The 15,071-nt window shown below is 36.2% G+C and overlaps 1 protein-coding gene across 1 annotated transcript in view; it reads right to left on the bottom strand.

The window, feature by feature from the left end:
• The window catches only part of LOC145515447 (transmembrane protease serine 11F-like), a 91,148-nt gene extending 80,370 nt beyond the window's left edge, over positions 1-10,778 (bottom strand). Inside the window, exon 1 of the mRNA XM_081515873.1 lies at positions 10,603-10,778. Within this exon, the coding sequence (XP_081371999.1) occupies positions 10,603-10,778 (176 nt within the window). The remainder of the gene's footprint in view (positions 1-10,602) is intronic.
• Between the last annotated feature and the right edge of the window lie 4,293 nt (positions 10,779-15,071).

Here is a 15,071-nt window from a genome sequence, read left to right as displayed (position 1 = left end):
ATATGCTCTGATTGGGGGCCGCTAGCATAGGAAAACTCTAAGAAGGTTAATTAGAAATGAAGCATTGTATTTGATTGGATAAAATATGAATATTTAGCTTTCTCTGGTTGGTCCTAAGTTGGAAGTGAGGGAAAATATTAGGAAAGTTATCAGTTATTAATCAAGACCAAATCACTTGCGGCTGATTGCATGTTGTTTGGCCTTCTGGACTGGTTGTTTCAGATAGTGGTTTGGCTTTGTGGGCTGGTTGCCAAAAGCAAATGATAAGGGTTGCATCTTTATATATGATCTGGACATTGCCTCTTTGTATTTTGAACCTCTAACTAGGTAACTTTTAATAAGCTAAATATAATTCATTATACACCATAAAAATATTTTATAATAATAATATTTTAACATTATATCATTTAGTATTTTTTTGTACTCAAAAAGGGAATACCTGGAGGTACCTCCAGGTATTGCTATTGATAAATATCTACAAGTAACAGACTCTCCATCTGAATCCACCTATTCTGTCCTCTTCCCCCTTTCTGTTGATCTTGGATCAATTGTTCTTATCTGAGCCTCTTGTTCTTGGGTCCTAACACTGATCTCCACTAATTTATCAAAGATGTCACTATAGAAATTAATGGCCTTGCTCTCCTGCAAGCAATTTTTCTACTTTGTACTGGATTGTTGTTTTTAGCATACAACCATGTTGGATAAACCTACTTTTAAGAAAGAAAGAAAATCCTTGAAAGCCCCCCACGCCGATTAAGCCACGGCCTCATTTTTTTACTTTGTTTTAGAGCAAAATTTCTATAAAGAATTGTTACTTTCTAGTAAATTAAAAATACCCCCAAAAAGGAACAAAAGTGACTGATAAGCATGGGAAAATTTGTAATCTCAGCAGAAATCAGGGAACTCTAGATTTAGAGACATATCATGGGCATCCATTAAATGAGCACTTAAAAATCTCTTTAATATCAGATCTCAGCACAGATATGGAGAGAAGAGCCTCTCACATGCTGCTGGGGGAAGTACAAATCCTTTCCTCAAGTCTTTCTAAATGTTAACATGATGTTTATTTAAAAATCTATCAAGCAAGTGCTTGTCCCTCCCTTCCTTACTTCTTTGCTTTCCCCTTTCCTTCCTTGGTTGTTTTCTCCATTCTTCCTTTAATAATTCACCCCCAAATCAATTCAATGAGTCTCGGGGAGGTAGGTGTCTATGGTGGTGGTGGTTTAGTTGCTAAGTGGTATCAGAGTCTTAAGATCTTGGACAGCAGCCCCCCAGGCTCTTTTATCCATAGGATTTCTCAGGCAAGAATAATGGAGTGGGTAGTCATTCCCTTCTCCAGGGGATCTTCCCAACCCAGGGATCAAACCTGCCTCTCCTGCATTGCAGGCACTCTCCCATATTGCAGATGGATTTTTATTGCTGAGTTACCTGGGAAGCCTGTAGGTGTCTATATGTGGAGGTAAAAAAAGCTCAACTGGGATGAGGGGATCCATACAGGGAGGTGCCAGTGGCAGCAGGCTGGTGTAAGTCTGCAGTCCTGCAGAGTATGTTCACATAGGAGCTCAGGAGCGGGAAGTAGTAGATAGAAGTAGCAGAATGAGCAGGACTCAGGTAATTGATTACTCAGTAATAGCTTGATTAAACAAGTAAATATACCAAGGACAAAAGGAGGAGCTAGGTTTCTCACAGTATGAGAAAGACGTTACAATATTAAAAGAAAGAAAGCTTGAGTGAACCTTGTAACTTTGGATTGAAATTGGAGATATTGTGATGAATTTCTTTTTCACTACAATGATGAAATATAGATGTAAATATGTATATACATATACATAGGTAGTTACTGATACACATATCTTCTTTAGCTCTGTCCACTAATAGAGCTTGATAGAAGCAATAACCCAATAGCAATGGTCACATCTAGCATTCAGATCTTAGTTTCTAAATACCATTCTCCTCTATGGTAACCAGAGATTTTAGAGAAACAACTGGATCACAGGAAGCACAGGATGAGCTTGGAACATTTTGTCCTGACAGAAATTATGGAAGTATTCAATTATGCTGCTGCTGCTGCTGCTAAGTCGCGTCAGTCATGTCCGACTCTGTGCGACCCCATAGGCAGCCCACCGGGCTCCCCCATCCCTAGGATTCTCCAGGCAAAAACACTGGAGTGTGTACTCAATTATGGGAACTTGTCAAAAGACACTAAAGCCAGAGTAATGGGGACCCCACTATTCAAATCTATAATAACTGTTGCATCCAAATAAATGATATAGTAACAGATTATAATTCATTAAGTAAAATAGGAAGCTACAAAGCAACACTGTTATAAATAACTATTGTTACATTCATGTTTCTTCATTAGAAATAGTTTTGCTTTACAGTGGAATATCCACAATTAATGTGAAATGAATGATGGAATTATATAAAAATCACCTCTTGGGAATCAAGTTAGTAATGACTGATTCAGGCAGAAAAAAATTGGATGAGAAATCCAATAAGTAAAACTTTATGAAGAATAGAATACTTGCAGACTTGGCATATTTCCTACAAATTATCTACGATTAAAAAAAATATTACAATGAAAAGCCTTAAAGACAGCTTCTTAGTTAAATGATGAAAATTAATGTGACCAGCAATGGGGCAAATCAAAATTGTGGTCCACTTGGCGGGGTATAACAAGTACACAACAACATCATTTCTGTGACAATTCTGCCAAAGAGGCAAAAACTCGCCTAAAGAGAGTCTGTAGAAAAGATACGAACAAAGCTAGAGAAAGTGATGGAATTCCAGCTGAGCTATTTCAAATCCTAAAAGATCATGCTGTTAAAGTGCTGCACTCAATATGCCAGCAAATTTGGAAAACTCAGCAGTGGCCACAGGACTGGAAAAGGTCAGTTTTCATTCAATCCCAAAGAAAGGCAATGCCAAAGAATGCTCAAACTACTGCACAACTGCACTCATCTCAACGCTAGCAAAGTGATGCTCAAAATGCTCCAAGTGAGGCTTCAACAGTACATGAACCAAAAACTTCCAGATGTTCAAGGTGGATTTGGAAAAGGAAGAGGAACCAGAAATCAAATTGCCAACATCCTTTGGATCATAGAAAAAGCAAGAGAGTTCCAGAAAAACATCTACTTCTGCTTCACTGACTACACTAAAGCCTTTGACTAAGTGAATCACAACAAACTGTGGAAAATTCTTCAAGAGAGGGAATGCCATATCACCTGACCTGTCTGCTGAGAAATCTGCATGCAGGTCAAGAAGCAACAGTTAGAACTGGACATGGAACAATGAACTGGTTCCAAATTGGGAAAGGAGTACAGCAAGGCTGTATATTGTCACCCTGCTTATTTAACTTGTATGCAGAGTACATCATGCAAAATTCTGGACTGGATGAAGCACAAGCTGGAATCAAGATTTCTGGGAAAAATACAAATAACCTCAGATATGCAGATGACACCACCCTTTTGGCAGAAAGTAAAGAGGAACTAAAAAGCCTCCTGATGAAAGTGAAAGAGAAGAGTGAAAAAGCTGGCTTAAAACTCAACTTTCCAAAAACTAAGATCATGGCATCTGGCCCCATCACTTCAATGCAAATAGATGGGGAAACAATGGAAACTGACTGATTTTATTTTGGGGGGCTCCAAAATCACTGCAGATGGTGAATGCAGCCATGAAATTAAAAGATGCTTGTTTCTTGGAAGAAAGCTATGACCAACATAGACAACAAATTGAAAAGTGGAGACATTACTTTGCTGACAAAGGTCCATCTAGTCAAAGATATGGTTTTTCCAGTAGTCATGTATGGATGTGAGAGTTGGACTATCGAGAAAGCTGAGCACTGAAGAATTGATGCTTTTGAACTGTGGTATTGGAGAACACTCTTGAGAGTCCCTTGGACTGCAAGGAGATCCAACCAGTCCACCTTAAAGGAAATTAGTCCTGAGTATTCATTGGAAGGACTGATGCTGAAGCTGAAGCTTTGAAACTTTGGCCACCTGATGAGAAGAACAGACTCATTAGAAAAGACCCTGATGCTGGGAAAGATTGAAGGCAGGAGGAGAAGGGTATAACAGAGGATGAAATGATTGGATGGCATCACCGACTTGATAGACACGAGTTTGGGTAAGCTCCGGGAGTTGGTGATGGACAGGAAGGCCTGGAGTGCTGCAGTTCATGGGGTCACAAACAGGCAGACACAACTCAGCAACTGAGCTGAGCTGATAGTCTTCAAAATATCAGAATAATGAAAATCAAAGAAAGACTGAAGAACTCTTCTAGATTGAATGGATCTAAACAACTAAATGTAGCGTGTGATTTTGGGTCCCTTGGCTATAATGAATATGGTTGGGATAATTAATGACACTTGAATAGAGTATTTGAATTGGGATGTAGTAATGTATTTATGTTAGCTTCTTGATTTTGATGATTTTGCTAAGTCACTTTGGTCATGTCCAACTCTTTGAGACAATATGAACCATAGCCTACCTGGTTCCTCTGTCCATGAGATTCTCCAGGCATGAATACTGGAGTGGGTTACTCCAGTAGGTTACTCCTTTGGGTTACTCCAATGGATCTTCCCCACCCAGGAACTGAACCCATTTCTCCTACGTCTCCTGCATTGGTAGGTGAGTTCTTGACCACTAGCGCCACCTGGGAAAATTTTATTGTACCAGAACAATGCCCTTGTTTATAGGAAATACACACTGTAGCACCTATGTTGGAGTGATTAGCCATGATGATTGCATGTTACAAATGGCACAGAGAAAATAAATTTCTTGCAATATTTTTACAATTTTCTCTAATTTTGAAATTATTTTGTAAAAATAGAAAAGAAAAAGAAAATCCTAATGAAGATTACACCAGAAATAAAACCACAGCCCTCACATTATTTTCTGTAACAGAAAAGAAGGAAAGATAATCATCTAAAGTTCAGGGAAAGAAATCCACTTGGCTGAGTTTGTTAAAATTGTATCTTTTTAAGTTAACTTTAAACAGCAGTTGGTACAATTTTGTGTCTATTAAATGCAATAAATATTCTTGGATAATTCTGGTTATGCTCATACCAACAGATAAATATTTATTCCATATTTGAGTTATGTAACTATATTACATTCCTAGAACCTGTACCTGCAAGTTTGAAAATCTTGTTTCATTTTTGCTTACATTCTTACATCTTGAATTTTCCATATTTTAGTAATTTAGATTCTGCTGCTGCTAAGTCACTTCAGTCGTGTCCGACTCTGTGCGACCCCATAGACGGCAGCCCACCAGGCTTCCCCGTCCCTGGGATTCTCCAGGCAAGAACACTGGAGTGGGTTGCCATTTTCTTCTCCAGTGCATGAAAGGGAAAAGTGAAAGTGAAGTTGCTCAGTCGTGTCCGACTCTTAGCGACCCCATGGACTGCAGCCTACCAGGCTCCTCCATCCATGGGATTTTCCAGGCAAGAGTACTGGAGTGGGGTGCCATTGCCTTCTCCATTTAGATTCTATAGCCTATAAAATAGATTCTAAAATGGTTGATAATTTGAAATCAGATTAATTTTGGCTTTTCTAAATATATAAATATCCTGTTAAAGAAATAGTGTTTTTTTTGTAAAAAAGGCTGTCGCAAGACTTTTGAGCTTATGAAGAAAACAATTGATGATCAAGTGATATCATTATTATCATTATTTTATATTCATGTAAAATCAAAATAAATTAGAAGTCAGGAATTGGTCAAATGTTTGCTGTTTCCTCTTTATTAATTCAAATTTTCAATGCTTGCTTTGTTATATCTGATCTTTTCTGCAGTTTGTTCTTTCTGCATTCATTGTTTAAATGATTTGGATTAATTTCTCACTGAGAAAAAGTGAAAGTCTCTTAGTCTTGTCTGACTCTTTGCAACCCCATGGACTATACAGTCCATGGAATTCTCCAGGCCAGAATACTGGAGTGGGTAGCTTTTCCCTTCTCCAGGATATATTCCCAATCAAGGGATCAAACTCAGGTCTCCTGCATTGCAGGAGAATTCTTCACTATCTGAGCCACCAGGGAAGCCCAAGAATACTGAAGTGGGTAGCCTATCCCTTTTCTAGCATATCTTCCTGACCCAGGAATTGGACCAGGATCTCCTGAATTGTGTGAATTGCAGGCGGATTCTTTACCAGCTGAGCTACCAAGGAAATCCTCTCCTTGAGAGATGATGCTTGTGAAATGTTAAGTTTATGTGGATCTGTTCGTCATTCCCCTTGATTTCTTTTAATATGGTGTGTGGTCTCCATAACTGGGAGCTAGTTATAAATATGATTGAACAGAGACGGCAGGTGTGAAGAGAGATTGAGCTCTAGGTAATTTCTCCATTCTTCATTTATCTATTTTAGGAGAAGTAGTAAGATCAACATTTATTCACTACACTCAGATATGCAAAGAAATATGGTTAATTTTCTTTTTCTGTCAAAGATGTCATCTTTCTCCCTGGCACTTCTTAACCCTGGGCCGTGTGCAACAGGACTGAGATACATACGTTTTGCATTTAAATTCTTTCAACTTTTTACTCCCTACCTGGAATAGATTAGTTTCTTGAATTCAAAATTACACTTTCTATTAGGTTGGTTTAAAGATTGTTCTTCAGGTAAAGGTCCATTTTTACTGTAGTTTTCTCTTGCTTTCTCACTCCCCCTCTGGTCCTCTCCAAGTATATCGCTGTATGAATAAATAGTGCTTGTGACTAAGGCAGCTGAGCGGTGGAGACCTTGGATTCATGGGATATTCTCTTGACCCTTGCTCTTTTCTGATCTGGCCCATGGTTAATACTGAGGTTTTCTTGCCCAGCTCATCCTAGGGATAGCATGATGGCACCCAGCAATGTAGTCTGATCCTGGGCGTTTGCTCCTAGTCTCCAACTCCCTTCTTTCTGTGACCAGTTTGGGTCCAGGGCTTAGCACCTCCACACTTCATCACTGAAGTACATGGAAATAGTCTTTTCCTCGTATGCAGAGTAGGCCTTGAAGAATAAGCCTCAGGTTTATCTATATACTTACATTTCTCTCTCAAATGGACAACATCTCTCCTTTATCAAGCTCAGTAAGACCACATACAGGGCTTCTCCTAGAACTTCATAGCTTTCCCTAGCTATCAACAGTTTCAGCGTTTCTGGACTTACCCACTTCTATTTTTATTTGCTTCCTCACTGGTCTTGGAGTTCCACCTCAAAAGGAAACAGGAGAACATGTGTATCTAACCACTCTTCCCAGCTCTGTTTCTCCACACACATCCCCCACCCCCACCTCCACACACAATTTACCCAGGTAGAAAGAATGGAGTGATCACTTCCTCCTTTTCACCAATGTAGACTCACCTTGCTTCATAACTTCCTTTCCTGAGTAACTAATCCTCAGTTTGGTTTAAAGAAGAAAGAAATATTCTGTATATGCTATGGAAGGAATTTAATGATCTTATCCAGGACTGGATCTAAAAATAATTGGAGCTAAAAAATTTGAAAAATATTTTTATTCCTTGACAAAGCTTGGCTTTCAAAATTATTGTTTTCTCTCAACTAAAAACAAACCCTACTTTGGATTTTAAAAAGTGCATCTTTCTCTTACAAAATTTTCATTGTAAAAATTCCAACTCCAAAGATAGAGAGTTGTTCATGCACAAAAATGTGCCAAAGAAAAAAGTATTGTAACATAATTTATTAAACATTGACTTATTATATATATTTTATTATCCTTCACATCCCGCAATACTGTTTTTTACAGTAGCTGAATTGAATCTTCTAGAGAATAATACTATCTTCTACTTTTCATAAAGTATGGAAACCACTAGATTTTCTAGCCACTTGTTTTGTTTTCATTGTTTTTGCTGCCCACACCCCATTTAGACCCTCAACTGGACATTTTTTTTGCTTCCTTGAGTCTAGGCTTCTGTGTTTAAGTATAATTATTTACCCTTTGACACATCATTGTAGTCATAGGGAATTACAATCGAGAAATTTACTGGAAATAGAGTGTTCTTGTGTAAAGAGCTTGCTTCTGAAACACTCAAGATTTTTTCTTGAATCATAAACTTTCATTTGCTTTTATGTCTTAAAAGCGCTAATGTACATTATTAGATTCATAAAATTATAAGTCTACACTCAAAAATTATACACCCAGAATGTCATTAAATAATTATGGTATGAGACAGCTGTCACAATATGAATCTATTTAATTTATACCTTAGGCTACAGCAAATATCTGTATGAGAAAACAAAACAAGACTGACACTTACCTTTGGGTTTTTTTTTCCCCCTAATTGTACTGTACGTAACACTGGAAGATTCTTCTTTTTCAAATGAAACTATATATGGCCTATAGTCCTTTGGAATAGTTAAAGGACACATCATTGTTTCTCTCATTTTCTCATAGGCCAATTATATTGAACAAAATCAAATCACGAGAACAGTTAAAATTCACAGATGCAATGGTAGCTCCACTTACACAAAAATATATTATCTTAACAGCTTTTAACCTTAAATTTCTGATTAGGAAACTATAACAATAAAGATAAAATCTATTTATTAAGTTTCTATAATGTGTCATGGGTTTTGTTATATCATTTCTAGTCTATACAAGAGCGCTTTGAGGTGTATTACTATCTTATTAGTAAAGGTGAAGAAATCAATGCTCAGAGAGGCTAAAAAACGCAAAGATACACAAATAGTAAGTGACAGAATCAAGATTTTAACATACAAATGTTTGCTTTTTCCATTGTGCTATGTCAGCTATTAATTTGAAGAGACATCTTGATAGATGTTGGTCTCATCTGTACTAAAGTTTTCTATACACTCCCTTTCCAAAATTTAAGCAAGGGCTGCGAAGAGGTGGTTTTCAAAAACTGCAAATCTCTCCCACCCCTGCCTCTACTTCCACAGATGTAAGAACTGTCAAATCCCAGACAATAAATAGGGTGCCTTACAAGTTCTATCTGGTGACTTCCTAATGGAAATAGTTGACTCATGCAATATTTTCTGAAGGACAGTTCTTGAAAATCCAAATGACTCTTTTGTCTAAGAAGAGGGAATACCACAGAAAGATGAGATTGAGAAGAAGAAAGTGTAGAAATCCAAATGGCAAATATCCACTGACCAGTTTAAAAGGAAATATAATCAAGATAAACAGTTCAGAGAGCTGGGGTAAGTCACAAATCACAATCTTAATTAACCAATTGGCTGAGCCTTCAGCTGAAGGCTGAAAAAAAAAAAAAGATGAAAATGATAAGTGAAGAAGAAATCAGCAAAGGAATAGAAAATTCAGCTTAGAGTTCATTAAGCTCTGAAACAAAAGATTTGTTTGTTTTTTTTTGTCAGTGTAAAACAACTGATACCAGAGCATATATGCCCAAGGACTCTCTGATTCAACAAAGCATGGGAAAGACCGTGACTCACAACGTAATGAAAAAACATCTCACAGATCCAAGGGGACAAGTAAAACAGGCTCTGTTACTCTGATTCAAACTGCTTTACTTCCTTAATGTGACATTTTCATGCTGTTTCCTTTACTCCGTTAAAAAAATACTATAGACTACAAGAATGGAGATGGTAGGTGATTATGATGAAGAGAGGAGGAGATGGTGAGGTGGTAGAGAAGGAGGGAAATGTTCCAGAGTGTGTGGCTTTATGTGTGTTTGTGTGTATGATAGAACAAGAACTCAGGGCTGGAAGAGGAGCAAAAATTACATGTTTGAATCCTGAAGAACTTTGTTTTATTTTTGTGAGTAATAAAGAGCTACCAACTCTGATCAAAAGACTTGAAAAAAAAAATCACTCCATTGGTTATATTTAGATCTGGTTAGAAAAAGGTGGAGGGGAATCTGCATTAATCTATCAATGGGGTCTAAGGAGTTAAGTTGCCAGATAAAATACAGGGTGCCTGGTTAAATTTGAAATTCACATAAACAATAAATAACTTTTTAGTGTAAGTGTATTTTATGCAATATTTAACATCTTCCCACATTTCACAACTGCACTGCCCAGGTCTGAAACCCAGCTGAGCCATTTATTTGCAAGGATAAGCAATATTTGAAAATATATTTATACTAAATATTTTTTGTTTGTTGAAATTCAAATTGAACAGAGGGTGACTGATCTGTGAATATACTTCTCTGGGGGTGTATTGTCGTGTAATAAGATATTACCATATAGAAAGAGAGTGCTACTGCTCTAACAGAATAAGCCATCAGCAGTTTCTATGATCAACTAGAAGTTTAAGAAGGAGTGAGTTTTTCTATATGACACAACATTACAACTAAGAATTTAACTTTTGGATTATACATATTTTGGTTTAATCTCTAGTTCTATAGTTTTCTGGCTATATAAACTTGGGCAGGTGACTTTACAAACCTTAGTTTTCTAATTTTTTAGTAAGGTTACTAAGAATCCCTATCCTACTAATTGCTTCACGAGAGCACAATTTTTATAGTCTTAAAGGACATCTCCCACCAGAAGGGCTCCCACTTGGTTTAATGTTCTATTGAGCCATCTTAGAATTCTTAGTAATTTTATCTGTGAACATATGCGTGAGAGAGGCAACACACTGGGTAACAGTGAGCACATATGATTATGATCAAACATAGTGCCTACAACTGTAGACTCAATCCCAAGGCACGAAGGGCAGTGTAGGTAACAAGAAGTGGGTCATATTGTGTGGAACACATGTGCATACTCGAGCAGGCTGCCAGAATAGGACCTTGGTTCAGATTGGTAGTGGAAATTGTGGCAGCAGAAAAAGAGGTAGCTGTAGCAGTGGCAGTGACCATGGTCCAGGAAAGGTCCCCACTTGGACACAGGGATGAGACAGATGGTAGAAGACCCTTCTAGCTCATCCTTCTATTCTAGAGCTTTCCCTGCAAAGTCTGCACAAATATTAGCTCTCTATCCTGAGCTTTGTTAGCAGGAGTGCAAGCATTCAAACTTTCCCAATAAATTATCACAAAATAAGTATACCCCGGCTTCCCAGGTAGCACCAGTGGTAAAGAACATGCCTGCCAATGCAAGAAACATAGGAGATGTGGGTTCAATCCCTTGGTTAGAAGGATCCTCTAGGGGAGGGCATGACAACCCACTCTAGTACTCTTGCTTGGAGAACTGCCATGGTCAGAGGAGCCTGGTGGGTCATAGTCCATAGGGTTGCAAAGAGGCAGAAACAACTGAAGTGACTTAGCACACACACAAATGCATATACATGGACTTTGCAATAAAGTATAGCAGTGAGTTATTAGAATTCTTAAAAATGTTTAAAATCTCCAGTTTTGAAAACTGCTTCACCATTGCACAACAAATACCTATGGGCTTAGAAATTCAAATTTTATGTAAAGATAATGACAATCTATGGAAAAGAAGACTATTTTCAAATGACACTTTGAATGAAATGATTATTAATGGAAAAGATAATTTAAAAATTAAGTTTTCTTTGTATAGACACTTAGAATTATGTACAAATTATGATGCCACTTTCAATTTTTTGTATGACCTCTGCAAGTTATAGGAAATGTCTGATGAAGCATTAAAATTTCATTATGTAAATTTGAATTTAAAATTAATTTCAGACTTATTTAGAACTGATTTCTATGAATAGTTAAATACTTTTAGAAAAAGAGTTATGTGAGAATCATCAGCTCTAAAAGTACTGAAACTTATTTTTTTTTAATAATTTATTAGAAATTTATCCAAATGTCAGTTCCTATAGAATACTCTTAAGGAAATTCCCTGGTAGTTCAGTGGTTAGGACTCTGTGCTTCTACTGCTGAGAGGCTGGTTTCAATCCTGGTCAGGAAACTAGGATCCCACAAGCCACATGGTGTGGCCAAAAACAATAAATAAAACAAAATAAAATACTTTTAAGAGGTCCAGGTGCAGTTGCATCAGTGAAAAGAACTTTCTCAAAATTAAAAATTCTCAAAATTTTTAAGACTCAAATGATCCATGAGGTAATGAATTAGATTTAGAAATGTTTAGTTTAAAGTAGATACAAATTGTTACACAGGGAAATATTTATAGATATGTACATATACACTGGACATATATATATACATGTATATACATTATTTACTGTGTATATGCTATGCTTGTACATATGTACATGTAGTGTATAACAAATCTATGAATACATACATATATTAACTGTGTGTGTATATATGTAGGCATATTTCCTCCCTCTTTCAGCTGAGAGGATTTAGAAGCAAGGAAACCCAGTAGCTGCAAACAAACTTAGCTCCCAGATCTTGATTTCTAATATTATTCTTCAATAAAAGACATCAGGACTCCATGAAGAAGGGGCTGATTTTAGGTCTGGGACAGGAAATACAAAAGATGAGCCCATAGTACCTTTTAGTTCCAGAAAGAAAGTGGTAAAAAACAAAAAAACAAACAAAATGACAGTGATATGTCAACTAGTTGGACACAGGAGGCAAGTAAAAGAGCTCTGAAGGTTAACTTTGGACAATCTGAGCAACAAAGTATTCGATTATAACTCAAGTGCAAAATATATATCCTTGAGTATATACTGATATAAATAAATGCTTGAAAAAATAAGTGAGGGAGAAGAGACAAATCTCTTATGCTGAAGAATTCCAAATAATTTATGTAGTTACTCCATTCTCAAGGAAGTGGAATATAACTCTCCGCTCCTTAAAGATGGTCTGCAAATAGTGCTTCCTTCCAGAGAGTACCGTGCAGGAAGGGGAGAAGGAAGAGTAACTTTACAGTGGAGAAACCACAGAAAAACTACCTCAGTCAGGTGAACAAGGTCAACATCAAGAGTAATAAATCATGTTAATAGAACATAATGATGTAATGACAATGACAATTTACCTCTGTGGTCTTCCTCCCTCAAACCTGTGACCCCAATCTAATCATGAGAAACATGAGAAATACCATGTTTTCTCTATTTAAGGGATAGTCTACAAAATACCTGACCCTATTTAAGGGATAGTCTACAAAATACCTGACCAGCTCTCTTCAAAATTATCAAGGTCATCAAAATAAGTTTGAGAAACTATCACAGACAAAATGATCCTAAGGAGACATAACAACTAAATATTGTTATAATATGGTAGCTGGGATGGGATCCAAGAACAGAAAAGGACATTAGGAAAAAAACTGAAGAAATATGAGTAAAGAATGGGTTTTATTTTAATAATAATGTATTAATATTATTATTGATAATAAGAAATATACCATATTAATGTTAGATATTAACAATAAAGAGAACTTTGTGGGGACATATGAACACTGTATGTTTCTGTAAACCTAAAACTGTCTAAAATTATGTTTATTTAAAATAAATTTTTAACTAAAATGTTTACATTTCAAAAAAGAAAAAAAAATGTGGTCTTGCCAAGAGCTATTGATATAAATTTTTAAAATACCAAATGAAAGCAAGGTTGATAAATATATACATTTTCATAAGTTAACAAATAAATTTCCATAAAATCCCGAAAGTTTTATGATAAACTAAGATATGATATATAGTGTTGCTATTTATTGTGACAGCAATAATTATATTTTTATAATTTATTAGTTTTTAATGTTACTCATGCACCATCAATAAATAATAAAACCTTTTTAGAGGGAAAAGCTTTAAGGGCTTCAAATTTTCACATTTCACTAGGCCCTACAAATTATATAGCTGATTTACATAATTTCTATATCATAAGACTACTAGGAAGTTAAATGAGATTATCTATGTTAAGCACTTAGGTACCACCTGCTACATAAGAAGTGCTCAATATACAGGTAAGTATTGTTATTGAGGAGTTATTGTCAGTGCCCAGATATTAATACATGAAAACAATCATTCTTCAGAGAATGTTTGCAACACCTCAGTTGGATTTTTAACTAATTCAAAGCAAAATCACTTTCAGATCCAATAAATTAGTGTTACACAGATGGTGAGAGATACTGGTAAATATATTTGCATGTAAAATTAAATACTGGAGAAGAAAAACTGTGATGAAATAAAGTTCAGGAACAGTTTCTGATTTAAACAAGATTTGTTGATTTCCTCTTGCTGCAATGAGCATTTAAATACTTAGTTTTCTTTAATCGTCACACCGCTGTGAAGTGTAAGCACAAAGCAGGAAACCAGACTGAGATCTGAGAAGCTGAGTAAGCTGCTCAATTCACAATATGAGTAACAGAATTGGAACTGGAATCAGTTTTTTCTTATTTCCATGTAGTTTTCTTTTAATTACCTCACAATGCTTCACCGGCCTCACAATGCCTCACCACGGGAACATGGTGCAGTTGCTATTTTCCCCCTTTTTTTTCTTGAGATATAGTTGATTTACAATGTTGTTTAAGTTTTAGGTGTACAACATAGTGATTCACAACTTTTAAAGGTTATGCTCAATTTATAGTTATTATAAAATGTTAACTATATTCCCTGTGCTTTACAATATGTCTTTGTAGTTCATTTATTTTTTACATAGTGGTATGTACCTCTCAAAGTCCTATCTTGCCCCTCTCCGCTCCCTTCTCCTCACTGGTAACCACTAGTTTGCTCTCTATATCTGTTTCTTTCTTGATATATTCCCTAGTTTGTTTTATTTTTTAGGTTTCACATATAAGTGATATACTATAGTATTTGTCTTTCTCTGACTTATTTCATTTAGCATAATACCCTTCAGGTCCATCCATGTTGTTACAAATAGCAAAATTTCATCCATTTTTATGGCTGAGTAGTATTCCTTTGTGTGTGAGTGAGAACACACACATATATACCATATCTACTTTGTCCATTCAGCTGTTGACAGACACTTAAGTTGCTTCCATATCTTGGCTATCATAAATAACGTTGTTATAAGCACTGAGATGCATACATCCTTCTGAATTAATGGTTTATTATTTTTTTTCTGGATATATACCTAGGAGTGGAATTGCTGGATCATCTGGTAGTTCTATTTTTAGTTTTCTGAGAAAGTTCCATACTGTTTACCACAGTGGCTGCATCAATTTGCATTCCCAGCAATGTACAAGGGTTCCCCTTTCTTCACATCCTTACCAACATTCATTATTTGTGTTCTCTTTTTGATGATAGCTATTCTGACAGG

The sequence above is a fragment of the Giraffa tippelskirchi genome, chromosome 1 (genome assembly GCF_054371585.1).
Source record: "Giraffa tippelskirchi isolate mGirTip1 chromosome 1, T2T-mGirTip1v1.2.pri, whole genome shotgun sequence".
Taxonomy (NCBI): domain Eukaryota; kingdom Metazoa; phylum Chordata; class Mammalia; order Artiodactyla; family Giraffidae; genus Giraffa; species Giraffa tippelskirchi.
The sequence above is the reverse complement of the archived record's forward strand: the minus strand, read 5'-3'. Positions and strand labels throughout refer to the sequence as shown.